The sequence below is a fragment of the Manacus candei genome, unplaced genomic scaffold, assembly GCF_025592945.1.
Source record: "Manacus candei isolate 608988 ecotype Guabito, Panama unplaced genomic scaffold, ASM2559294v1 h1tg000072l, whole genome shotgun sequence".
In the NCBI taxonomy this organism is placed as follows: domain Eukaryota; kingdom Metazoa; phylum Chordata; class Aves; order Passeriformes; family Pipridae; genus Manacus; species Manacus candei.
This window is the reverse complement of record NW_026138120.1, coordinates 4,276,630-4,303,659: the sequence shown is the minus strand read 5'-3', so window position 1 is coordinate 4,303,659 and position 27,030 is coordinate 4,276,630. Positions and strand designations below refer to the sequence as shown.

The window sequence follows — 27,030 nt, the reverse complement described above, 5'->3', positions numbered from 1 at the left end:
GGCTGGGGGACACATAGACATGGAGTCTGTCCCACCACCTTCACATCAGATGGGACCACTGCCTTCCCTCAGCACTCCTGCCCTCCCAGGAGGATGCTTCCATGCTCCATTCCTCCATGCCACTTCTGGTTTTTGCTGTCAGAAGTACACTGCTCCTCACACGCACATTCAGTTACAGATGACAGCGACCTGGAAAAGAAAATTACCTGGTCTCCTTTGACTCCTTTGTCACCCCTGTCACCTCTGGATCCCTGGAAAGACATAACGGGGGGACAACAGCTTCATTACTACTATTCCATTAAGAAGTAAAAAATATCTCTCAGATAACAATGTCTTATTTGAAGTCAGTAGAATATAGTAAGGTCTTCAGAGCAAGGTATATAGTTCATTATTGATATTATAACAGAATTAAGGGCAAGGCCTGTAGAAAAAGGGATTCATTCTCCAAAGAAATTCTTTGAATACATGCTTTCCTGGACATAATACTTCCAAACTTGATTTTTTTCCTCCAGTTGGCTTCATTCCCCAGTTCAGGTCCCACAGTAATGCCTTAGAGTAAAAACTGTCTCCATGCCAAAACATGTATCCCTAACTAAACCAGATCAAAAATTAAGGATTATTATACCCATTCTACAAACAAGGAATCTGTAGTGAGGTTCACTGTACAACTCGTCCACAAGAAGACAGGGTGTAAAACTCACTTCTTCAACATCCCAGCCCAAGCCACAAGACTGTGCTTCTTGTCTATACTTGTTTTTCATTTCTCAGTGGGACCTTTAGACTTCATCAAAATTCAGTCTCATTTCTACAGTTACTTTTTTTAACATAACTGTTTCCCAATATTAAATGATACATTATTTTATTGTCACACTGACCTTTTCTCCTCTAGTTCCAGGAAAACCCTAAAGGGAATGATAGATATTTTAATGCTTCTTGCTTTCGAGATCACCCAAGAAGCCGGACTTTCAAACTTTGAAGTGAAGAAAAAGAACGAAGCACAAATAATTAATTGCATCAACTTGTAAATGCAAATGAATATTTATAGCTCCTAAAATTGGCACTGAAACAGAACTGTGAAATATGAGTTAAAGGCACAACAACTCAGCCCAAAAGCTAATGTGAAAAAGCCAGGTAAAGCCAGCAGATTTGATATTGCTTTAAAATTGAAACAAGTGAAATAAAATGTAACTGAGAATAAATAAAGCATTGGATGCCACAATTAATAATCTAAAATCATTTTAGCAACAATATTCCTCTTCTGTTTTGTTTGTTTGTGTTTTATTGGTTTCTTTCCTCCATGGAATATCTTTTAGTAATACTTAAGTAATCTAATGTGATCATTAATATAAAACTGATCTTTCTCTTAAAGAAACATACAACAATTAATGGTGTTCAGTTCTTTTTTCTAGTCCTTTATTTGAATAAACTGATTACCTAATTTTTTGAAGTACCATAAAATGTTGTGGTTTAAATTTTTAAAGGCAGTGTCTATGATATAGACAATGATGTGCAGATACTGGAACATCCAGACCAAGTTGTGCTTCTATCCTACTGTCAGTACATACGTATAGTTTCAGTAGAGGGCCAAAATGATCTCCACAGTCTATGAGGTGGGTAGAAAACATTGCAGACATGATTTAATGCTGCAGATATATTTAAGAACTTCATTTTTCTAGTGTGATACAATTATGTGTGAATATGCTTTAAAAATAAGTTACAATAATTTATACCAAAACATTTTTAGGGAAAGCTAAAAACACAGCCAAGCCCAACCACACAACATAACCTTGCTTGACGCAGAGCATATCTTTTTAGCTGTATTAGAAAAGATATATATTGATAAATGTTTTCCAGCAAATTCATGAGGGAAGCAGCTGTCAGCAGAGTGTTAGAAACCAATGTCTGAAAACACAGCACTTGGTTAACAAACCTTGGAGCCCATTGGTCCTCTTGTACCTGGCAATCCCATCACACCCAATTCTCCCTTTTCACCCTAAAGGGGTCAATAAAGAGAGTTATTGATTGTGGCTCTCTGATGACACCATATTTGAATGTCTGACAGTTTAGTGGTTCAGGTTTTATGTCAAATAGTTGAGATAAGCCTGACCTTAGCGTAGATCTCTGGTAGACAGAGGTCTATATTGCAATTGTATTCTGCCTGAGTCCCCACATGTTATCTTACTCTTCTATTTACACTTTCTTGTGTGCACAACTTATGCTCCAGTTTTGCCAGATGTTATTAAAGGACATGCAAGCAAATCACCATCACCTTTTCTGCATGAAGGTGCATTGTCTCTACCCGGCACCACTTCCACTTCCACTAGGTTGCAGATAAGAAAGGTGTTTTGCTGCATGCCTTATGGCTTGGGGAAGCATAATGACTACTTTTAATGAAGTTCTGAGACATCACGTGCTGTACAGTCATTTGGAGCCAGTTAATCACGAAAAAAATTTACGACAACTTCTCTGGCTACTGTCAGCTAATTATATCTAGCATGAAATAATGGAGTAGACGGCCAGACATGCAGCAGCACTACCAGCAGAATACATTTGCCTCTCATTCTCCTTCAGCTTTCACTGTCCTAGAAATGGAGGGGATTTTCACATTGGCTGCTGCCCCTGGAGACTTGAAAGAAAACAAACTACAGAAAAGACTTGAAGAAACAAAGTAGGAGAAATAAGGACCGAACTAAGGCTGTGTCAAAGAAAGAAAAGACAAGGAAGGAGACCCAGCTGAAGAAATAGCAAATATCCACAGAGGTGGATATGTGGAAATAAAGCCAAACAGCAGCACACTGGACATTTACAGCAAGAAGAGGATGCAGCAAATGTTTATGGTGAAGATGAGTGTCAGAACTTTGAGAAGATCAGAGATGGGGAAAAAGGAAAGAGAGACACAACCAATTACACAAGCAATTGATATGAGCCCAGAGATCTGTTGGACTGTATTCAGCTGGAACCTTCATTGACAGGCAGGAAACTAAAATTTATAAAGACCAGAAAAAGTGAAGCTGTGAACTTTTCTAAAGAACAAAGGAGACCGGTATCAGACAAGACAATAAAAGCAGAAGTGAAATCAAACAGCAAGTAAGAACTGCAGCTAAAGTACAGAAAAAAGTATTTCTACTGAACATGAGGGATGCTTTTAGAAATATGATGAAAAAGCATAGTAGTAGACAGAGGAGATTAAATCAAAATTAGAAAGACTGCATAAATAAAGCTAAAGCTTATATAAGGAAAAGACTAAGTGAACAAGTTTTCTGTCTGCTTTGCTCTCTTCTTTCACTAAGACTATGAAGTTGAACCTTCCCTCTGCCCTCACTGTTCCCACTGTGGGAAATCATAACACTAAATTTGTTTGGGGGGAGACACCATTTCCCATCTCGCAGTTCATTGATTTAATTAAGTACATACTCTCTTGTTGCTTGTCTACATTCCCACATACTACAATATGATGTTATTCATCTAAAAGAGCTGTAAAGGTTTTGACGGTCTGCTTCCAGATGCAGCTTGAATTAGAAGTCATCTACTATTATTCTTGCAGTATCAAGAGCTACTGCATCATGTTCTCTGCGGTGAGGGCATCAACCTTCATAGGGCAAATGAAGAATCAAAGATTTAATGGAAAATGCAGCTTCAAACTAAGGACTGTGTGCAGTCCTTTTCCCTAATGCATACTGGATTGAAGAAAAGCAAGTTATCTCTAAAGTCCCACTAGAAACTCCCTAAACTGAGACTCCTGCGAAGAACTGTATACCTTGGGCATAAGATAGTACTCACTAAAGGACTGTCTTGAAGCATTTTTTATAATAAATGCAGATGAAACAGCTACTCTGCGGTAGCAAAGTGTGTCCTGTCGTTTCTTCTGCTGTTGGTTAATAAAAATAACAGGAATGAATTTTTATTTTTGAATTTTTATTTGTGACTATTCATTTGTGAATTTTCATTTGTGGGAATGAACTTCAAAGGTGTGATAATCAATCCTCATGGTTCGTAGTCTCTTTCACCTGATACCAGTCTGGTGTTTTCCCTCTGATCACACAGGCTCACAGTATACCTTCAGGCAAAAGGATCATCATAAAGAATAGTCATAAAATGATGATCAGTTTAGAAACACTGATTCATGTGATTGTGAGACATCAGTGCTTACCAATAAGTCTTTATTAGGTTGATTTTCAATTTCCCTTTGACATGTTTAATCAACATAAGGAGTGCTACAGGGGTTGGGTTGAAGGTGGAGTAACCTAATCCTAGACTGGGCATACCAGTGTAAGAAATGGGACAAGCACAGAGTGTTCTTGCGCTGTTACATCTTCCCAGCCTCTGGCACGTAGTTGTTTAGAGACTTCCTAAGACAACTATTTTGTCCTCATGATGCCGAACGGGTTGTTCCATGTGAATTTTAGTCTTACCTTCGGTCCTACAGGTCCAGGCCATCCTATTGGTCCTGGCATCCCAGGGACACCCGGGGGACCCAGTCTACCCTTGAACGAAAAACATTGATTACAATGATTCATAAAACATCATTCCTACTCACTCTACTGCAGACAGGAGATAAAAAGACCTGCATGTAATTATATCTATGTGAATCCAATTTATGATAAGAGCAGAACCAAATCTTCAACTAACTATTCTTATTACAATTGTTCTTATTCTAAACATTCCTATATTACTAGCTATAACTGCTCTTTATTAGCTACTACATGATTAGCAATAACTGCATACATACAGTTATTTATCTGTTTTGATTACTTCCCGTAAATCACTCTTTGAATATCTCCTAAAATGCTGCAGTTTAATGCTATTCCACTGCATTACACCACTTGACAATATGATATTTGAAACATCATCATGACTTTTGGGGCCAAGAGCAAACTCCCAAGGGCCAGACAGCTTTTAGCGAGAGTTATACTGTTTTATTTCCATCCTGAGCGACTTCTCTTTTGGAACCTACTGGGTTTCGTCAGAAGAGAAAGTACCAATGTACTGTGGTTAAGGTTTGCACCTTCTTGTACATTGGTGGGTTACTTTCTCCAAGACATTACTGTTCTGAACCCTTGAATTTATATAAATAATATTCTCATTTACTGTAATTTTTTGTTTTCTGTAATCTATTTGCAAATAGATGAAATAAAATGGCCTCTTCTGTTTATGTGTTTTGTACGTATTTGAATTACTGATTGGTAGGTGGTGTATATTATTAGAAAGGTGTTAAAATCCTTGGTATATTATTAGAAGAGTACTTCTTTTCCTGGTTAATGACTACCCTCAGCATATCTCTGATTTCATTCTGCATTTCTGTCTTCTTTTAAAGTTAATTACATTAAATGGATGTACTTAGTGACTGAGATAACGTATTCTGTTTCATCACATGTAGGGGCACATATTTTTGATGATATATCATGGCTCATATGTCACCAAGTAAGCCTGGGATTGTACTCAGCATATTGCATTGTTGCCAAATCTCTGGAATTATAATCATTAATGGTTATTTCTCCTTCAGGGCTATCTGGCTGAGGCTTGTTTAGACTTTGGAAGAGTAAAAACTTTGATTTTGCTTTGGGCTTTCTTTTGAGGCACCTTTTATGATAGCTCCCATACCCTGCTTCCTCTGTCTCAAGAGACATAATTCAGGTAATTTCCCTCTCTGTTTGACTAATCTCCATGCTTTTACTGAGGGAATTTGTTGAATTCAAACCAGCTGGGGCAGCTCTCCAGCCCTGCACCTGGAGTTCCCTGCCATCCACTCTGGGTACCAATCAGAGCAGCACAAACAGATTAAACTTCAACATAAGCTAATTATTTTCAGCTGTTGTCTGCACCCCTCTTTGGCAGCTATGTGTCAAGTATTCAATGGATTTCTGAGACAGCACTTTTGTTCATACCTTTCTTCCTGGCCTGCCAATCTCCCCCTGCCAGAGAAAGGAATATGTTAGTCTTGTAGCCACCACATGAAGCACAGTGGTCCATAAGTCAATGCATTGGAGTATTTATATTAAAAACAAACAAAAAACTGGGAATATCTTTGTGCTCAAGACTCAGAGGTAAAATGAGAAGAATTACTTTGTCAGAGCTCCTCGGTATTTCTTCTGTTTTCAGCCTTAAATCTATAGTCATCACCTTGTATATGTCATGTCATGGCTAGGCTTCGCAAACGAAGATTTACATCAACTTGTATAACAAACCATGTAACTACATGCACAGCTCCAGGTACAAAGTTCTTTAGGCATCATTATGGAACAAATGTTTTACATATCTGAAAACATAACATATAGGCCAGTTTTAATACTTGAGCTGCCCCATACAATTCACACTACATGGGAGAGCTCTGCTTCTCACACCCTCCCAGAGGGACAGGGAGCTCAAAGGCTTTTGGATCAGTAACATTGCTGACTTGTGCACCTGAGCTGCTTTCTTACTGCATACCCTAAACAGAGGTACCTATCATGAGAAGCCGTAAAAATATTTCAAGATCAAAAATAAACACTGAAAGATTAAGTTTTAAATTATATCTTCAAAACAATTTATAGTTTTGTATTCCATTTAAAGCAAATCCCCCCATTCATAAGACTCATTGTTCACTTAACAGACAAGGAAAAAATTTAACATCCTCCCCTCCTTCTTTGCCCCTCAAAAACTTATCAAACTCCAAAACAAAAGACACTTACTTTCTCCCCTTTTGGTCCCATTATACCAGGAATTCCTTGTGGACCCTAGGAAAAAAAGTGAATGCTCTTATTAAATTGCATTAGTGAGGAGGCACTGATGGTTGTCTTCCCTCAACCCTTGACCCTATGGGTGTTTCCTGGGCACAGTGTGAACCTGTAAGTCTTGAAGTGCTGATTGACATGTTTGAATGTGGCCTCTAAATACCAAGTCTGTGCCACTGCTAAACAGGAGGCTGGAGAGTTGGACTGACATGGGAAGTGCAGGAGCATCTCATAGATGAAGAGGACCAAAAAGAAAAACAAGCCTGGGGCAAATGAAAGATGAGACCTTATCAGAGTCCTGAAGAATTAGCAACAACAAGGACATGGAGACACCACATTGGCTGGGAAAGGAGGTCAGCCAAAGGAATCATAAGGGAAGTAGCACAAAACATGTGGGATGGGCTCTTCAGGGTGGGATGGACACGGAGGATTGCCATCACTTCTGAATCCTTAATATATTTCTCTCTCTCAAATCAGACTGATTCTCCTTTCAGGAGACTTCTTAATCCAGGGAGACCTTGAACTCCATCTCAGGAAAAAAAAAATCAGAAAAAAAGTTTTGTTTGTAGAATGCCTCAATTCACAGCCCACCTTTTATTTTTGCGTGACTAAGGAAAAAAAATCCTATGATCCTGCATCAGAGCAGCATTAGATTCACAATCATTCATTCCAGGTTTGAATCCTGGCTGCCTTATACTGTCCAAAATGTTATGTAAATTGTACATGAATAAGAGTAAAATGTACTCCAACTATTTTAGTCAGTATAGTTATTTTAGGTTTTCAGTAGTGTAAATCAGAATGCACCTTATTAGAGTCAGAGACAAAATTTACCTTATTTCTTTCATTAGAAGGTTACACGTGGGAGGAATTATAGTCCGAGTTATACCACTACAAATCTAATTCTCCTTCTTATGAAAAAGTGTTAAAATTCAGCTATGATTCAACAGTATGAGCTTTTGCAACTCCTTTGAAAGCCATGCAGGCTACAGCAGAAAAGAATTCAGAAGTAGTTAGTAGATCTCTTTTTGTAATGGTAGTATTCTTTTCAGGCTGCCATTGTCACAAAAGTACTGCCCAGGGGACTGCTGGTTCTGACATTGTCCCTTTACAAGACACAGTCCTGTAATTTATAATTAAAAATTCCAAAGCCATGTTTACTCACTCTACTGTCTGCTGTTGTGATAAAATCTGCCAGCCTGCTCTATTTAAAAATGTTCTTGGAGGTATCATAGGTCATTTGGTTGAAACATGAACATTATTTATAGCAATGGACTTTGTAGAACAATAGAATTAACATTACTGTTCTTCCAATGTAAGCCAGGGACAGTATTAAAAGATTTTTTTTCTTAAAAGAAAAAGAGTCTAGTGAAGACTGAAATAACAACTGCCTCTTTCACAAGTATGGCATCTCTGGATCATGGCCAACCATACTGCAGCGCTGTTTCATAATGCAGAGGCTTTTCTCAATACAGGACTGGAGAAACAACTCCCATCTCACCACTACTCATCATTCTCATGCAAAATGAAACCGCCTCATCCTGCAACTCAGCAAAGACAAAATGGCAGGACAATAAACACAAGGTTCATGAGGGGGTTGGAACTAGGTGACCTTTAAGGTCTCTTCCAACACAAACCATTCTATGATTCTATAAAAGGAAAACTGTGGCTTTCACATTGCAGCTTCTAGACTACTTACAAATACCTTCTGAAATACTGACTTCTAAATAATTAAAGTTAAGCTTTTTGCCACATAATAGAACCTTTATTTTGATGTACTGTCCATACTTTTTAAATAGTGTTTGGGTGCTTGTTAACTTCTCAGGCTGCCAAAGGCTCAGTCAGCTTTGCTGCAGCAAAGGCCCAGTGCCATCTCTGCTATTAGCTATATTGTAATAAACTGGCATTCAGGGGCCTTGAGGAACATCACTGTTACAAAGAACCAGGCACAACACATCGATTAGGACTTCCTGTGCTCCAGGAGAAACTGGAAGTACCTCACCAGTCTCACTTTTCTTTGGAGGGAACAAACTGGAATGGAAAGGCAAATCGATGATCTTCTCCACATTACAGAGATGTCCATAACAAACTTCCCTCTAGAGGTGGTCTGTTTCCTCAGAAGAAGGTGGTCAGGTTGGATGGGAGTCTGAGCAACCTGACCTAGTTGAAGATGTCCCTGTTTGTTGTAGGGGGAGGTTGTACTAGTTGACCTTAAGAGGTTCCTTCCAACTCAAACTGTTCTGTGATTCTAAGATTTCTGAACTTCTGAAGATTTCTGGAAGTGTAAATTGCCAAAAATGAGGTGTGAGGTCAAAAAGACTCATCCAAGGCTATCCAGCAAGTCAGAGGCAGAGATGGTGCAGATCAATCTAGGAGATCACCCATCTCCTGAATCCCACCCCATTACCCTGCTGAAGCCCCTCCTTTTCTCTGGTGTTTGCTGTAGGTGTTTGCCTTCCCAGGGATGTACTCTGCTAATATTCCAGTCCATTGCATCTCTTGTGCATCCACTCCACAGGTTTTTGTCCTCAAATAAAAGGACAACAGAGTCTAAAGCAAAGAAAAACCTGATAAAGAACCTCTGAGAGAAGTGAGGATGCCTCTGGGATTTTTGATGTGTGCTACCCCCTGTGGAACTCCACAAAAATGGAGGGTGAGCTTGAAGTAGACTGGAGTATTCAAGGCAGGGATGAGAACATAGGGTAAAAAGCCTACATGATTTATGCAAAGTCATATCAAAATGAAATTAAGCAGGGTTTGGTATGTTTATTAAGTTGTAAAAAGCATTTTCAGATGTTTCACAGCTTTATAAGGACCTTGGAGCAAGTGAGAGAATAATGTGTTTTATCACGAATGCATCACTCACCTGGGGGCCAGGAGGCCCGGAAGGACAGTGTGATTCAAGCAGAGAAGAAGCTTGTATTATCTGGAGCTCATGACACAACTCTTCCATGTCCACATCAAGCAGCTTCTACCAAACATAAGACATATGAGTGAACATGTAACCTGCTGGAGAAATGCATAAAAATCCAGCCACCACACGCTACAGTCTCAAGAGAGTTTATTCACACTCTTAGGAAGAAGCCTAGGGTTTGTCAGAAGGTTCTCTTCATGGATGTTTGAACATTAGCTCTTCAGCATAGCATCCTGCCTCAAGCTTCCTCCTCCTCCTTCTCCTCCTCTTCCTCCTCCTCTTCTTCCTCCTCCTCCTCCTCCTCCTCCTCCTCCTTCTCCTCTCACAGGGGCACATTTCAGCCAGGCTGCTGTGTGTGTCTCCAAGCCAGAGTGGGACCCTGGCCTATTCTTAGACCTGACCCTGCTCTCCCTGTCCCACTTTGCAAGTAGCAGCTCCTCTCCTAGAATAGTGTCTTTGTTCTAATAATAGATACTACACTCAGGGAGGGCATAGGCAGCATGAACTTCGCTCCAGAAGACACTAACTGGCAGACATTCATTCACTGCAGATCAGAGACGATGCCGTAAATGATCGATGGATGTCTGATCTTTTGACTTCAAAATTAAGCTTTCATGAGTAAAATGCCTTATTATGTCCTGTGACAAAGGTGATCTCCCCTGGAAACACAGATGAACACTGAACCAGAAACACTGGATTAACACAACTGATCTTCAGCTCCCACATGAAAGGCCACTTTCCAGAAAAGCTCTGACTACAGACTCCAAAGCAAAAACTGCTCGTAGTGAATTCACATGGCTTCCACCCTATTCATAACTACTTATTTTATTTCGTGTTTTTATTGGGGAGGTGGTGTGAAGGATGATTTTATGCTCGGGTTACTCTCTGGGTTGCTTACAGGGATCTCAGGAACCCTAGTCCCAACTTCATCCTCACTGAAGGAGTACACCACATTCCTTGAGAGGTTTTGTCTCTGACTGTACTTTCTGTGGAAGTCAAGGCACAGACAGTGGAAGTGATGAGGAAAGTAGGGGCAACTAAATTTTTGATCTGGAGAGAATAGCACCCTGAGTTCAATCTTGATCTCTCTCAAGGCAATGGAGGATTTTACACTGTACTTTTTCTTGGGTTAGTTCTTGTTTGACATCTTACTAATCATTATTTACATAACACTAGTAATAATTGCAGCATTTGTATATGGTAAATGGATAGTAGAATTAAGAATAGGAATTACTGAGTGGGTATAAAAACTCTTAAAAATTTGGATGAAAGATATATTGGAGTTAACAGACCCTATCAGTAAGAGTAATTGAGCAAAGTGCTATATCATGTACCCATTGTGTTCTGTATGTTGCATTTGTTAACGTATGTGTATGGATACATGTCATGTACAGCAGGTTTGTGCATAGGTGGGTAAGTGAAAACTGCATACCAGCAACTCAAACTTGTCGGTCTTCCTGCAAAATGAAATGCTGGGAATAGATTCCATAGGAGGATTTCAGGACCTTCATTTCACCCACCGGGTAAGGCAAATGTGATGTAAAACAGGAAATATACAAAATCTACACCCTGAAATCATTGGGCAGAAAGGAACAGTGCATTTCTGTCTTTACGGGATTTATTGCAGTGACATTTCCTTTAGTTCAGGATTGCCTTACTCCAAAAGTCCCCAAATAGAGTAAGGAGAATATGTTAAGTTAATTTAATTAACTGCCTGAACAAACTCAGCCTTATTTAATTCCTTGATCTATTTGAGATTTACTTCAAGTCCCAGTCTGGGATGTTGAGAGATTGTCCTAACAGAGCCATAGCAAGACAGCCAGGAGCGTTTGCTGAGTGACACCACAAAGCAATGCTTGAGAGGATGCTTCATCTTTGTCACACATTAAAAGTCATGTAAAAGCAGAGAGAGGCTTTCAGACCAGACTTACAGTGCTCCAGCTGTGTCTGAAGTACGGTGGTGGGAACAGGGGTGGTGGAGGAGGGCCAAGGAGGCAGCACGCTCTGCAGTTGAGCTGTTTCTTCTGTTCCAAACAAGGGAGATCTGTTCAATACAAACACTCATCTGTTGTCTTGAACAGCACAAACATTTCTCACAGAACAAGAGAAGTTTCCATTCTCAGGATTTTCCTCCATCCTGTGTGCATTGATCGCAACACCATAATCCATGCAGGGATTTAAGAAACTGGGTGGGCCCTTAAGGCTGTAAGTTCTTTCTTGTGCTGAAGGCTATGCAGAGTTTTAAGCTCTTATTGTGGCTCTGACACAGGCTGATTTTGGAAAATTTCAGATAGGCAACATTAGAAAACAAATCAAATATTTATGATTTTCTCCCCTCTCTGTTCCAAAAGTGTATTACAAATTGCTTCTTCTGGTCCCTGCAACAGCCTGTGTGTTGTAACAGAGAAGCACTTGTGCTGTTGCCCACAACCTTCCCCATGAACCAAACCGCTCTAGGCATTGCTGTGATAAGTGGGAAGTGGGAAACTGTTTCACAGTATATTTGCTTGCTTTTCCCCTGGGACTGCAACCAGGTTGCTTTATTTCTGATTTGTGCATCATTCCTAAGAATAAACACTCTGAACCCCAGACTTAGCTGATGGTTTTGTCACTGACTGATTGGCAGGACAGGATCTCAGTTCTGTTTGACAATGTCTTTAACTCTTTCTAAGAGGTAAACTTACATCAACAGTGTAAGAAGCTGTGACCAAAGATTCACAGAGGAAGTGTATTAATATGGTGCATTTATACAGGGTAGGTTTTTTCCTGAATCTATTTACTCCCAGGGAAATACATTTCTGATCAGAGCAGAAGCCTTCTTCAAAGGTTTTGTCAAGGACAGCAAATATTTATTTATGCCTGTTGGCTTCTTCCTCTAGCTAGTGGCAGCTGGAATGGGTGTCTGTGAGCCGCAGGGTGGCAGGAAGCCAAATACAGTAGGAAGAAAAGCCTATGGTGAAGTATCTGGTATTAATAGAAAATCTCTAAATTAAGTTTCTGGGAACACAAACCTGACAAAATTGCTAGATTGTTTGCAAATCAATTGCAGGCTGGATATTAGTCACGTCCCAAGGCAAGGGAAATTTTCTAAAGGACAGAGATACTTCTAGTTTTTCAAATGTCTCAGAAAATGTCTTATATCAGTTTCACCATCCCACATTAATGGGGATGGCATTTTCTCAGTCCTGATGCGCAGAAAAGAGTTGCCCAGAGGAGTGTGATTGAGCAACATTCAGGGGTAGTTCATGTCATCCAGATTTTTTTTCTCTATCAAAACACTATTTGTGATAATGTCTTTGAGAATGAGTCAATTAAAGTCTGAAGGGGTTTGTAATGAAGACTCTTTCTCAGCTTTTCCTCACAAGTTTGAAACTCAGCCAAAAACTTCAGTTTAAGAGAAAGGCAGAAGATTCGTTGAAAAAAAAATCATATATATTGTTTCATTTAAAGCTTTAAATACACACTGAAAATGCCAATGACCTTTAAAAAGCAGCAAAAGTTTGAGTTGCCTGTCTCCAGCTCTCACAAGGAATAAAATACGAAGATATGAAGAGTTAAGTTTTATACTGGCTTAACCTGAATTCAGTCACTCTTATGCAGCCATAATCAAGTTCTTCAATTTTTGGCACATGTACTTCTGTGGTTGTCTGAATTTCAGGATTGTATTTGAACATATTGTATTGGGACTAAATAGCATCTTATTAAAGCAATGGACAACTTGTAATTTAGCAGGGTATTAAGTGTGATTATTATTTTATTTTAGGCCACATTCCAATATAATCTTTCTTAGTACTACCTTATTGATGATTTAACTATATTTCAATAGGATTACTGACATTCAACAAGAATAAGATTATCAAAACTAGCCTGATGTGGCTTAGTTGCTAAGAGATCACTACCAGGCACTGTAAAAAAAGGGTTCATTACTGCAGTTGTACCACTACCTAAAAAAAAAATTAGGTGCTGCTTTTTAAATATTTTTCAAAGACAAGATTAAATATAGATGTATATCTATAGTACTCATATGATATTTATCATGTCCTCATGAGTGAAGTCCAGGCCTTGGTTATAAAATATTTGGATTTTCCTTTTTTAGCAGAAAAGTCTGCAAATCTGTGGAATAGTCTTTATTGAGAAAAACGATATAGCTAGTGAAGCTGGTAAAAAAACAGCCACTGATTTCAGTCCTTATAGTCTTATACCAATACTACTGTAACACAAGTTAGGTTGAAACCCAGTTTAGGTTTGCAGGTATACTGATCTCAGTGTGGAAGCAAGCAAAATCTAGTTAATAGTAATAGTAACAGATACTATTACTATAGATACTAGGTAGATACTAAATATTAATAGATACTATTATTATATACTACTATACAACTACCAGAAAGGAGGTTGTAGCAAGGTGGGCTACAATCCAGGCAACCAGCAGTAGGACAAGAGGGCACAATCTTAAGCTGTGCCAGGGGAGGTTTAGGTTGAATATTAGGAAAAAATTCTTTACAGAGACAGTAATCAGACATTGCAATGGGCTGCCCACAGAGGTGGTGGATTCGCTGTCCCTGGAGGTTTTTAAGATGAGACTGGATGTGGCACTTAGTGCCATGGTCTAGTAACCACGGTGGTGTTGGATCAAGGGTTGGACTTGATGACCTCGGAGGTCTTTTCCAACCCAGCTGATTCTATGATTTTAATAGATGCTATTATTATATACTAAGTAATTAGATTCCATTAACAGTATAGATAGAACTATATGGGACAGATATAATCTATATAACGATGTGGGTAGTTAATATTTCAGGGGCTCCATCAGTAATCATGGTTACATCCTGGAAGGTGTATTTGTCAAGCCAGTATTTAAGAAAAGGGTGGCCTGGACCCAAGGACCTCCCACACTCATGTGTTACAGGTAATATGGCAGCAGGGAGAGAAAACAATGAGCGATTCACAAAGTGACTACAGGTACAACTGTTATAATCTGATCTTCCAATAAGGACCACATTTCATTGGTATGGATTTTGTAAGTAACTGCAATAGCCCCAAGATGTACAACCATTATAGTATTGCCTTGATTTATATCACAAAAGGGTTACCTTGGCAGGCTTACAGACTCTCTGCAAATGCCATGCATATTTTTAGGCTCCAGGTTAGCTTTGTTTGCTAAACAACAGCTTCAAAATACTCCAATCCCCACCAGTGGAAAAAATCTCATCCCAAGAATAGGACCATCATAGTTTTCTGTGAAATATGAAGACCCTGCCTACACAGAGCATGCGTTTACATATCTCATATGGAAACTGCTCTTTCAACAACTTCAATGTCAAGAATATGTCAACATATTCAATAAGGGAAACAAGATAAAATGAAACACTTCTAGGACATGACTAAGAGACAGTTGTTTTCAGAGAACATAAAAATTATAATAGCTTTAAAATAGAAAGTATTTACCATTTTCAAATTATTTTTATGGTCCAGACTATAAATTAATCCAATTTTAGAAAGTGACTATATACATCTATGGGTATACTGCCAATGGTTGCTTCAGAGAACAACATATTTTAGACAAGCTTTTGCAATGTTTCATTTTGTTTCTGTAGACTGCTTATGACCACAGCTGGAACAACTCTTATTTGAGATGGTCCAAAGCAGAGTCAGAGAGAAGCCTTCACCCAATCTGAGTCCCCTGGAGTGGGGCTCATATGAGGTCTATCAGGCCTCCCAGAGCTGATTCTGGAGCTGACCTTTGGCCCTATGAACCCCCACAGCTGCACTGCAGGTACCAGAGAAGTCCTGCCCTGGGTTCGAGTCAGATTTACAGGATTTCATTGAAAAAAATCATCAATAAACCACAAAAATTACTTTTATCCTAAAATCACAAAGCTGTAGGCCAAATGCCAGGAGGAAAGGACAAGAAAAGAAAAGGATACTTAATATGTGTTTCCCTTCCTATTTATGACCACACTGATCCAGCAAGCCCTGACGGGAAGCCGAGCTGTTATCCAAAGGTTTCTCACCCTGACAGCAATGCTGGTGGCTTGCCCAGCTTGTGACAGGCAAGACTCTGCTAGATGGAGACCTCTGATAGCTGACACCCCATCACAGGTGCTTCTCCTACTTGGATGGCTCTTAGAATTAATAATAAACAAGCTGGGCAGACTAGTCAATTAATGAATGTGGGCTTGTCCAGCTGAAACTGAGACTTTCATCTGCTTTGTTGTTATTCATTCAGGCACTTCTGAACCTCCTTGCAAGGACAGCAGCGTGCCATGGGCTGCAGCCACTCAGTACCATTCTGTACATCTACTGGAAGGTGACTAAGGCACTTTTCCTTTTTAAGTTAGGAAAGTTTAAGAGCTTGTTAAAAGTGTCCTTTGAAAGCCATAAAGGTCAAACCCCTTTATTTATAGAGCAGATGCAGGTATTAAACTCTCCTTCAAAACCCTGAAGATATGTGTCAGCATTAACAATACATGTTTCTTTAAAGTGTGTTTTATGAAGCTTTGTGACACAAAGAGTGCCTTAAAGGCATATAAGCAGATATGGCAACACACTTATGTCAGGAGCTGAGTTGAACAGTCAGGTTAGTGAATAGTCTGCAAGTCTCAGTACCTTTTTGAATTTAGACCTTATAGTTGATGGTCTAAATATATCTTTCCCTATAAACCAGATTAAGTATTCCAGAGAAATATATCAAGCTTAGGTAATGGTGTCTGCTTGGAGGAGGTGGTTACCCGTGAAGTCCCCATGGGAGTTACAGGATAAGATATGGAACTGCAGCTCTCCTCTGCTTTTAGTTTCATCTTGCTTAAAATGGAGCTTCAGAGTCTTTAAGGAACAGAGTAAAATGGATCAGAAATTAAGTCAATTAACTTCAGAAAATTAAGAAATCCAGACAAAACCTTGCAAGTTTCTTTTCATAGAATCGTAGAATTCTTTAGGTTGGAAAAGACCTCTAAGGTCATCAAGTTCAACTGCTAACCTACCACAGTCAAGAAAATCTCATAAAAATTTGAAAATGCTCTACTTTTAATCCCCACAGTGACTACAGACTGTGGCAGCAGTAATGTGTATTTTACCAGCTGGTGACTCACAACAGACTCAAAAGCTGTCATAATAAATAAATAAATAAAATATTTAAAAATCAGTCGACATTCAAAAAGCTGGACAACAGCCTGAATCCTGGCACACTGCCTGGACAGTGGATCTGGATATTAACCCGGCCAGAGGAGCAAGGACACTCTATCCTCCATCCCTACCTAATATTTAACCCACGTCCCTCAGCATCTCCGAGCAGCCCAGCTGGTGAGTGACAGGCGGCTGCATCTTTGCAGGTCAGCCTTAGAAAACATTGCAGACACAGCAAGACAGGAAAACAAAGGAATCTGAGATTTTTAAGTGAAGGAAAGGCCTTTTACTCCCTGTATGCAAACATTTCAGACATGTATGTGTGCATATATAAGGACAATGTGTGTGCCAGAAAATTATATACTATTCTCTCAGACTGATTGCAGAAGGAAAATTCTGAGAGCAGATATATATATGGAGAGAAAGATTTGCTTGTGTTGGCTCTGCATTCCAGTTTCACAGAACAGTGAAAAAATCCCAGTAAAATCTGATGGGTGGACACTTCAGTGGGTTATAATACGAGTATGTAAAATAAACCCATGTGTTATATAAATTCTGATAACCACAACAGGGCTGTTCTGTGCAATTTGCTTTCTATTGCCTTCCATTTACAGAGGTCCAGAGCATTTAGACACTGATAAACAATATTGACAACTCTACGTGTTCCCCTTCAGTGCATGAGAAACTGAGGCACAGAGAAGTTAAGCAAGTCCCCCAAATCTGTGGATAACTCAATTACAATACCAGAAACAAAATTCCAATCTGGTGAATAACAATATCTCATCTCAATCATTTTATGAACCAGATCATAAAACTCAGCCGCTTGTCACACAAGCAATATCAAAAATACTCTGAGTATTAAAACCTAAGAACCTACTATGATTTGTAGAAGAGCCTGAAACCCTAAAGATTAATGCAAGATGGTTGCTGCATCAGCCCCGAAAGACTTCTACATGTCATTCACTACCACACAGTCCTCTCCCACTTTATCTGTGAGATCAGTAGCAACAAAGCTGAGAGACACCAGTGCCACTCTTCTGCAACTGAAAGATCATAATCTGTTAGTGCTGACATAGATCAAACATGTACTTGACTTTGATGTTGCTCCACCACATGCTCAGACAGTCCCAGACAATCCCTATGAGACTGTAGGTGTTGCTGTGTGCTCAGGAATACTTCAGAGAAAAGCCTCCAAAGTCCTCTTTGAAAGTTTATTGCCATGATCTAGATTAATTCCTCATGACTCTCTTGCTCCAACAGATTCCCCGCCTAGCTGACTTTAATCTTTTGCCTTTCAGGAAAAAAAAACAACCCTGTATTGACTTGGTATTGTAAAAAATCATTAACTTTGTAGTTTCAAGAAGCTAAAAAAAAAAATAAATTGATGCTTCCCTAGGTAGAAGAAATCTGAAATTGTAGCACTGCCTGCTTTAGATGAAGCATCTCCCTTAACTTGTATGCATTCCCCAGGTGCCTGCATTTATCCATACACACTTGCTAGTTTCTGAGAAAAATGGTTAACAGTCTCTTTTTCCCCTCAATGTTTCAGCCCTCCTCAGCATTCTTCTCTTCCACCTTCTCTTCCCAAGTGTCCTTTCACCCTTACAGTGGTGTGACTACAGAAAACATGCCCCCAGTTTCCTTTCCATTAAAAGGGTGATTCCTTGGAGAGAAAGGAAGAAATAGAACATCTAGGTTGGGTCTGTTAATTCCTGTGAGGTTTTTTCTCTCTCATTTATATCTGAACTTCCTCAAACAATTCCCCCTAGATTTGAAGGGCTTTCCCTGTTCTCTTCTACCTACTAATCTGCAGCATGAGACTGATCTCCTGGCCGTGTCCTGGCTGAGTCTAATGCTGCCTTATAGCTGAATGTGCTCCGTTTCTGCAATCGTACACCATCCTAGCACCAAGAGTTAAAGAGTGCAGGGATAAAGGATCTATCATGACAACAAACTTCCTTCTATCTAAACACAAATGATATTTTCTATAGTTCTAACTAGATTAGTAGTTTCTTTTGCTGCAATCATGCTGCTGTTGCTCCTTTACCAATGCAGCCCACCCATGGGAAGCCCCAGTGTCTGATAGGAAAAAGACTGTAAAAAACAAGGATGCTAAAATATGAAGCCAAAGAATGTTCCCTTCCTGTGCAGGGGTTTAGTAATATTGACAAAATGACAAATGACTGTTTATCCTAGAGGCAGAGGTCTACAAGCACTGTCTGACTACAAGTACATAGGGACTAAGCTGATTTTACAGGACTTTGAATTGCTTGTCAGTGGAGCTTCCATTCTTTCACTGAAAACACCTGATTTTGAATTAGTTTCCTTTGCTATGCTGGAATTCAAGCCTCCACCTTCCAGTCTGGTCACAACAAAAATCTGATGTTCACCAGGATGTCCAATACCTGTGGGCTACAAATAGTGCTATGTTCATTCATGGCAATGATACTGAATGGGCAAGCTTACTCAGGCCAGAGGGGATCTCCATGCCAGCTGCAGCATTGCTTGCAGCTGAGGTTCCCTTTTGGACTGGTTGCTGCCTGTCAGAAACTTCATAGGTTACAGAAAACCTTCAGATCAGTTACTGCTTCCTTTGCTGGAAAGACAAGCAAGCACTGCCTCAGCTCCTGAACTGACCTCTGTCCCTGGCAGCCAAACTTCTTCACCACAAGCTACCACCCAAAAAATACTGGTTTTGTTTGGTCGTGTCTCTAGAGGAGCTTCCACAGTCTCAAGCCGGGCAGCTGCCTTACTTGTAACACAAATGTTGCCCCAGAAAAAAAAAAATTAACTGATCACTAGTATAGTCTCATCTTCCAGTACTTCAGGAGTCCGGGTATCAAATCTGGTTTCTCTGTTTCTGGATGCCTCTGTCCTCATCAGCTCATAAGCTGATTTTCTTGAACAAATGAATGTTTGTGACACTCACCTTAAGCAGTGTTTCACTGAACCCTTTCCCTTCATATGCATTATCATTGAACCTTTTTTGACAAGCCAAGCACCCTGTCATCCAGTAATGACGTAAGCAGGACAGAAGCTTCTTTCCCCTCCTGCATAGAAGACCAGAGCTTGTTTCAACCAGCTTCCAGCTTCCTTACTAGTGGCTGCCTCCTCTTCTGATTTTTATTTACTGCTACAAGACAAATGCCACAACCTCCTGAGCTCCCTCTGATGTCCTTTCCTTGTCCCTCACCCACAGGACCAAGTGGGCTTCCACTCAGTGGTCTACTGCTGATTTCACAGGATCTCCTGGGACTCCCTTGCTACTGCGGATTACATCAGTCTTCCCTTTGCCCTTCCCAATATGAAGGTGGATGTAGGCATGAGTCACAGACAGGCTGTGCACGAGTGTGGCTGCTCTGCTCTCACCTTACTCAGGACAGGTGTTGCAATGTATGAGACCAGAGAAGAGTCTGTGAATCCTAAGGTAATTTCTTCCCTGAGTATCATATGAATTGGTCTGAGCAGAAAACTCAATCTGGGATTTTCACAGGTCATATCTACCAGGGGAGAATATACAGACAAAGTCAAATCAGTGTTTCTTTTAACTGTATTTATTTTAAAGATACATTTACTTAAAGCAACATACTAGACTGTTATTTTGCTACCAGTCCAAGCCTTTCTGCAGAGGCTGCTCAGCAACTGCCTTCTTTATCAGCTTAGATGGGTACCCATTAAACAACCCTTCTTATGGCTTATCTTTCCAGCCACCCATTTGGGCTATCAAGCTCAAATTGCCAATCCCAAGGTAATTTTTTTCTCTCAAGCTGAACAGAGATTCCACTGAAAGAATGTTTTGCCTCCCTTTCAGGTTTCTGTGAGTCACAAATGAGCCATAAATCTGTTAAATGCCCTGCCCCAAGACCTTTGGCTAGCCAGATTCACAGCCAGATGGCTGCCCTCTCTTATGGTCAGTGATACTTTGCATTCCTTCTCCTAATGAAGTTGTAGCCTCTGCCAGTGGCTGATTTCCATCAGGAATTTTAATCTAACCACAGCTTTCCTGCTTACTTATGTTCAGTGAGAAACCCACTGACCAATGGTATCAGGATGCTGGGCACCTCCAGGGCCCATGTTGACTTCCAGAGCAGAGCCAGGCTTCCTTCCCTGCGCTGATATTTTTGCCCCTCACAGATTCACCTCTGATTGCTAGTCACCCTTTGGGCTGCTTTTCCAGTAGGCTCTGGCTGCTGCCTTTGGAAAGTCTTCAACATTTACTTTTGGTCTTATTTTAAATTCCTTCTGCATCTTTCTTTCTCCAGCAGACACTTTGATAATTTTTTCTGTTGTGATTTTACATAAATAAATATTTACGATTACTCTCCTTAGAAACAAAAAAACCCACCCACCTGACATCTCTGCTGTCCACTTTGACATTATTTAGGGTTTCTGCAGGTTGTTCCATTAGAGGAAAAAAACCCCAAACCCTGATGATGGGGTCAGATATCCCTTTTAGAGAATGACAGCTGGGATCCCAACTCCCTCCATATCAGGAACATTTGCTTTTGTGTTCTCTCTCACCACTATTTCTCTCACAAATGTACAATACTCTCTCTCAACACCACAGCATCACAGTGGCTACCAGGGTCCCTTCCCCATATGGCCAGCCAAGGCTGTCATCCCTCACAACACCTCTTCCCAACCAACCTTGCCCATCACCATGGCTCCAGCAGTTTTGGTCCACAAGAAAACTAAACTGTTTTCTGCAGCTCTGCCACATGAGGTCTGGTTATGAATATGACACCTTCCTGACTCAAAGAAGCTAAGTCTCATGCCTAGTGACACATGATGTTCCTTTTCTTCAGGAAAATAATAGGAAAAAAGGCAAAGAAAGTGTGAGGAATATTGTTCTCGTATTACCATCCCATTGAGTTCTTTTAAATTTTTCAGCCATATTCTGTCCATGGGACTATGTATCAAAATTGATTGTGGGAGAAGATTGAATCAAGGGATGCATATGTGGCATGCAGAAAAGGCAGTTTGGGTCAGAAGCACTGAGATGCAGTTCTTTTACTTTGGCTGCTGCTGGTAATTTAAATACTGTCCCATCTCTCTGCAAAACCTCAGAAACTTTGGGTCTGGATGAGCAGAATAGCAGAGCAGGAATGAGGCAGAGAGAAGAGAGTCTTTCTACTACCTGAATTTGAAAGGTGACTTCCTTCAGGCTGGTTCTTACGAGGTGCAGACTGATTCATGTAGCCCTGCTAAAAATGACGATAGAACTCATGCCTAGATTTCATCATGTGAGTGCAACAGTGCAGGAACCTCAGTAGAGCAGAGCTATGAAAAAAAGTTGTAAATGACAATACAAACACAGTAGTTTAAGAGTGGAATACGATAGGTATTTTTAGGTTACCCTGAAAAGAAACCCGGAAAAACCCTGAAAAGTTTTTGCTGCCACACGGAACCACAGCCACATGCTTAAGCATGTTGTAATATTATTCCCTGAAGCATTTTCTCCAAAAACGATGCTTCAGCAGCAGCAGACTCAACTCTTTGGGGCTGACACGACATTCAAAATACTTCCAGAAACAAGGATGCACTGTTGCTTGAGGCTGATGGGACTATAAGGTGGAGATGGCAGCAAAACAAAGGTCCAGATTATTCTTCTTTACCCTATTATTCTATAAACACTTTCCAATTCTACTGGTTATTTACCTCTGCTTTCTAATTACTGCTTTGTGACCCATAAAACTCTTTATTTGTGACCTGTTGCTATGCAAAGATGTGTGAGAAAAGAAATAAAAGTATTTTTAGCCCAGAAGTTTTCAGACATACCTGGAAAATTCCCAAATGCGTTTTCCCGACTATAGGAAAGACAAGTCATTGCTTAAAAACATCCTCACTGTTAAATGTGATTAGTTTCAGAATTTGCAAGTGCAGTGCTGAAATCCATTCTTTAAATGTGAAATTACATCCTGGTGCCAGATACAAATAATTGACTCAGCTGACAGTAAGGGAACATTTGAGAAACCACTGAAATAACTGAGAACGTAAATGGAATTAATTCACCTTCTGTACCCACTGTGAGATTTCTACCAGAAAATACAGAACTTATTGCTATTCTCTTAGAAGTTTTTTAAAATGCAGATGTAACCAAAGTACTAAATGAACTATAATGTCATTTTTCATACCAAATAGCCCTGATTAACAAACACTAATGGTATACAGGTATGTAACAGCTCCCCAAAGGACATCTCTTAATCCAGTCCTGTGGTTGCAGGATTATGGCTGAATCACCTGCCATCTGTTATTTTTTCCACATATTATCAAATAAACATTGAAAATACATTTGTGGCAGAAACCTCACTAAGAGCTTGTTGGGTAAAAAGGTGACTTTTGGTGTCTTGACCAGAAGAGCACGGCATGGAGCTTTGCCATGGAGCAGAGCTTGGGGTGGTAATTTGCCCAAACAAGTACATTGGGAACCAGATCTCCTGGTCAGGTTCACACCTTCCCTGAGCCTGAAACCAGAAGTTGTTGTTGGCCTGTGGGGATGGAGGAGGAAAGGGGCATTCATGGCTGCAGTCTCTGCCTGGGGAGCCCTGGGGTCTCTCACAAACAAGTCTCCAGGGCTGTGCTATGGAAAATACTCTATTGCAAAGAGCAGAGTCTGGCATTTTCCCTTGCATTTGTCTCTTCTACTATGGTTTCAGCAGAAATGATAAGTTTTTCCTCTTCTAAGGTTCAGGTTATTCATTGAATGCTTATTTTTTAAGAGGACAGTTCAAGTGTGTATGCCACAGGAGAAGGCAATGAAAACATCCAATTCTTGTTTGTCTGGGTGACATCTACAAGTGTCAGATAAATATAAAGTTCTTCAAAACAAGTTTTGAGGTCTGATGACTTACATGTTTTTGCAAAGCAACTTGGAGTATATCAGAGAACATAAATGTTGATGATTTCTGCACCTCAGCATTTACAAATCTCAACACAATGGAAAAAGCATATGCCATTGAAAAGAAATGATAACAAATGGAAATGCTTTTTAGCATCCTACAGAGTTTAGTGGAAAAAATTGTTAGTTCCTAAAGATTAAAAAAAATGGATCAAATTGTTATCAAAGTATGTACTTCTTTGAACTTTAGGCTTTTCTAGATGATATCTTACAAGATATCTGAAATAATTACAGAACTGTAATGGCTACATTATTTAATGCTACAGGGCTTTTACCAAGAGATTACTCTTGTGGCCCTCAGAATCTTAATACTTGAATATCTTCAAATGAATGGACTGTTCAAACCATTGGGAGTGAACAGTGTAGTAATTCTGCACATTTTAAAATATTTGTGAAAAACCCCTAGAAGAGATCGTGCATAGTGTTAGTGCTTACTTAGTGCAGACACCTAGCCTCTCAAAGAAGCTTCCCTCCGGATCGCCCTTTCCTCATAAATGCCTCAAATGTAAACCATCTGACTCTGAGCACACCAGAGAGGTTAGAGAACAAGAAAGGCTGTGTGCCTCTAGATTCATGTCCAAGGTTGATTTTACGTACAGACAAAATATGCACACCTTTGGTCACTGTGAAAGAAGGATCTGTAGGTACAGCTGGCCCTGACCTACAAATCTTGGTTGAAACATCTCAAATCTGACACCACAGGAATCCAGGACATTAGTTAGAAGCATCTCTATTGATAGATACAGAACAGCAGACAGAAAGTGGGAGACAGTGATTTGCCATAAATTGGTGGAAGTTCCTCAAAGCAGAGATGGAGTCAGAGCTCTCACCAGCTTTCCCCTTCCTTCACACAGAACATGACTGAAGGAAAGTCTTGCTGCTGAAACTGTAAAATCTATTAAGAGGGATTTCCAGCGCTCTGCCTCAGCTGACAACTAATTTGTTTTGTCTTTGCCTAGCAGGGATTTTCCATGCAGTGGACTCTTGTTTGCTATGTAAGTCATCTGAGTATTTGTTAGTGTCATAGCCAGAGCCAGATGATGTTTATTCTGATAACACCCAGCTGGACTCCAGCACCACTCATTGAGGTCAGGGCTTTATTTATAGAAGCAGATATACATTGAGATTTATTTTCTTTCCCTTGCTGTAATCTACCTGAACCAATCCAAAATAGAAAGAAACATGTAGACGTGCAAGTAATACACTAATTGGGCCAGATATATGAATTAGCATAGCACCACAGAAGCCAGTGGAAAAAAAGCATTTTAGAGCGGCTGAGGATCTTGTCTATTATTTCTCATGGGGAAGGGAGGGGTTTAAAACTAGAAATTATAAAGCAAAAAGCAAAACCAGGCAAGCAACAAAATGTGGCAGAACAGGTCTGCAGTGCAAAACCCCTCCAGCAAGATCTGCAATTTGAAGTATTTATTTTTTTTCCTGTGTTCCCAATCACTGGAAAGTGCAAGAATCAGAGTGCAGAGTGCTCCAAGCGAGGAAAAGTAACGAGACTTAAAGCAATTTACCTGCTGAAATTGAGAAGACATTGTCAGCGTACGCAGTCTGAGATAAAGCAAAGCAGAAGAGAAGCGGCAGGTAAGATCCCCAGACAAGCAGGCTGAGAACCAACATGCTGGCTGTGCTCTGGCAGATTCCAGCTCAGAGGCGCAGGGCTGCTTTGGGGCTGGCTCTCTTGCTACCCTCACTGCCTCTCTGCCTTGCCTGCTCCCTGCCTCTTCCCTCGCTATGGGATGCGTGTCTCTGTCAGTGTGTGTACGTCTCTCTCTTTCTCTCCCCCCTCCCTCCCCGTGCCTTTAGGAAGAAGGAATGCCAACCATTTCCCATTAAATCTTCTCCTTACACTAGACACAGTTATATTTAACTCCTGTGCTGGATCAGTTGCCCCTATTGTGGACATTAGCTGCTAAAACTGGGGCATGGGGGATTCTGGTTTTGCTAACAGAAGCAAAAAGGCATTTTGGATAATAATAATGATGAGCAGGAATGGGAGAAATTAAGAACTGGACTAAAAACAGCATCCTTCAGTGCAGGCAACCAGACACCGGCATCAAGATGGATAAAATCCCTGATTGATCATCTTCTACAGGTCACTAATTGCCTTAATGAGAAAGATGAGCAGTGACCTAACATCTGCTTATCCCTGATAGCTATGAGTACTGCATTCATGTACAGAGTGCAGCTCGGGGTGAGGGATGTCACAAAGGCTTCACAAACTGATAAACACATTATTATTTAAGATTTAAGTGAAAATGACAGTATCACTGGTAGTGCCAGAAATTGTAGGACTGCACAGAGTTTATTGATGGGGTGCAACAGGTGGAGGAAACAATACATGTGCATAATGGGGTGAGTGAAACGCTATCGGCTCTGCGGGTGGTGACAGTGAACACACTACACCGCACGGTGTGAGGAAAACAAACCTCCCACTCTCTGAAAAGCAGCAGGTGCCCTTGCTACCTGTACAAAAGTTCAGTGTTTCTGTGCCTTTTTGCAACTGACAGGGCTTTGCAAATTAATTTGCACTCTCTGAATAACTAGCAGAGAGATCCTCTGCTCTTCCTGGAATCTGACAGTGGTTTCCAGGAAAATCAGAGGTACATCCTTTACTGTGAAAAACATCATTACTCTCCCAGATGGAGATGGTTTTCTTTGCCCACTGTTTTTTGTTCCCCCCCCCCAAGACAAACACAAAAATATTGTGGATTAATTACAGAATTTATTTTTTTTCTTTAGAGAAAAGTACTCATTAAGAGAGATGATGACATGTGTCCCTGGGCACTGACTCCACTGAAGAGCAAAGAGACGTATTTCCACAATTCCAGATAAACAGTCTTGGCTGTTACTTCCAAGACACTGCAAATATTGACAAAATCTTTGTAAATGTAATGGCTAGATAGGAACAATCACATCTGCCTGATATATTTTTATCCTTAAAGGACATGCTTAATATAGCCATAATGCTTTTTAAAATCTCCGGTACTGCAACATCCTGCAACACTTTGGATAATAGAATTTCTTTTTGAACCTAATCAACTTTATTCCACTGCTTGTTACTTTTTAGTAGTTGGCTTTTTTTGGTGAAGATAGTCGTTTGGCCTCTTTCTTTGACCAAGATGACCATGGATTAAGGATGTGCCTTTATTTCTCTTGGCATTCTGCATCTCAGAGGGAAAGGAATAGCTCTTGGAAAGTTCATCATGACAAGCTCTAATCACATAAGAGACCTCTTCTTCATGATGTAGCAGTAGTTCACCAATTCGGATTTTTTTTGAGAGTTCTCAGGGCAGCAACCCAGGCCATGTCAAAGTGTTTTGTTTCCTCTAATTTTAAGGTGTTGGCCTTACTGGCTGAGACTGCTGGCAAGGCTGCTA

General features: G+C 40.2%; 1 protein-coding gene across 1 annotated transcript in view; it reads right to left on the bottom strand.

Annotated features, from left to right (window-relative positions):
• Positions 1–25,376, bottom strand: part of COLQ (collagen like tail subunit of asymmetric acetylcholinesterase) — a 44,614-nt gene extending 19,238 nt beyond the window's left edge. Inside the window, exons 1-9 of the mRNA XM_051808337.1 lie at positions 25,165–25,376; positions 11,553–11,665; positions 9,574–9,678; positions 6,669–6,713; positions 5,886–5,912; positions 4,413–4,484; positions 1,931–1,993; positions 876–902; positions 207–251 (exon numbers count right to left, since the gene is read on the bottom strand). Of these exons, the coding sequence (XP_051664297.1) occupies positions 207–251; positions 876–902; positions 1,931–1,993; positions 4,413–4,484; positions 5,886–5,912; positions 6,669–6,713; positions 9,574–9,678; positions 11,553–11,665; positions 25,165–25,270 (603 nt within the window). The 5' untranslated portion in view covers positions 25,271–25,376. The remainder of the gene's footprint in view (positions 1–206; positions 252–875; positions 903–1,930; positions 1,994–4,412; positions 4,485–5,885; positions 5,913–6,668; positions 6,714–9,573; positions 9,679–11,552; positions 11,666–25,164) is intronic.
• Positions 25,377–27,030: the final 1,654 nt, after the last annotated feature.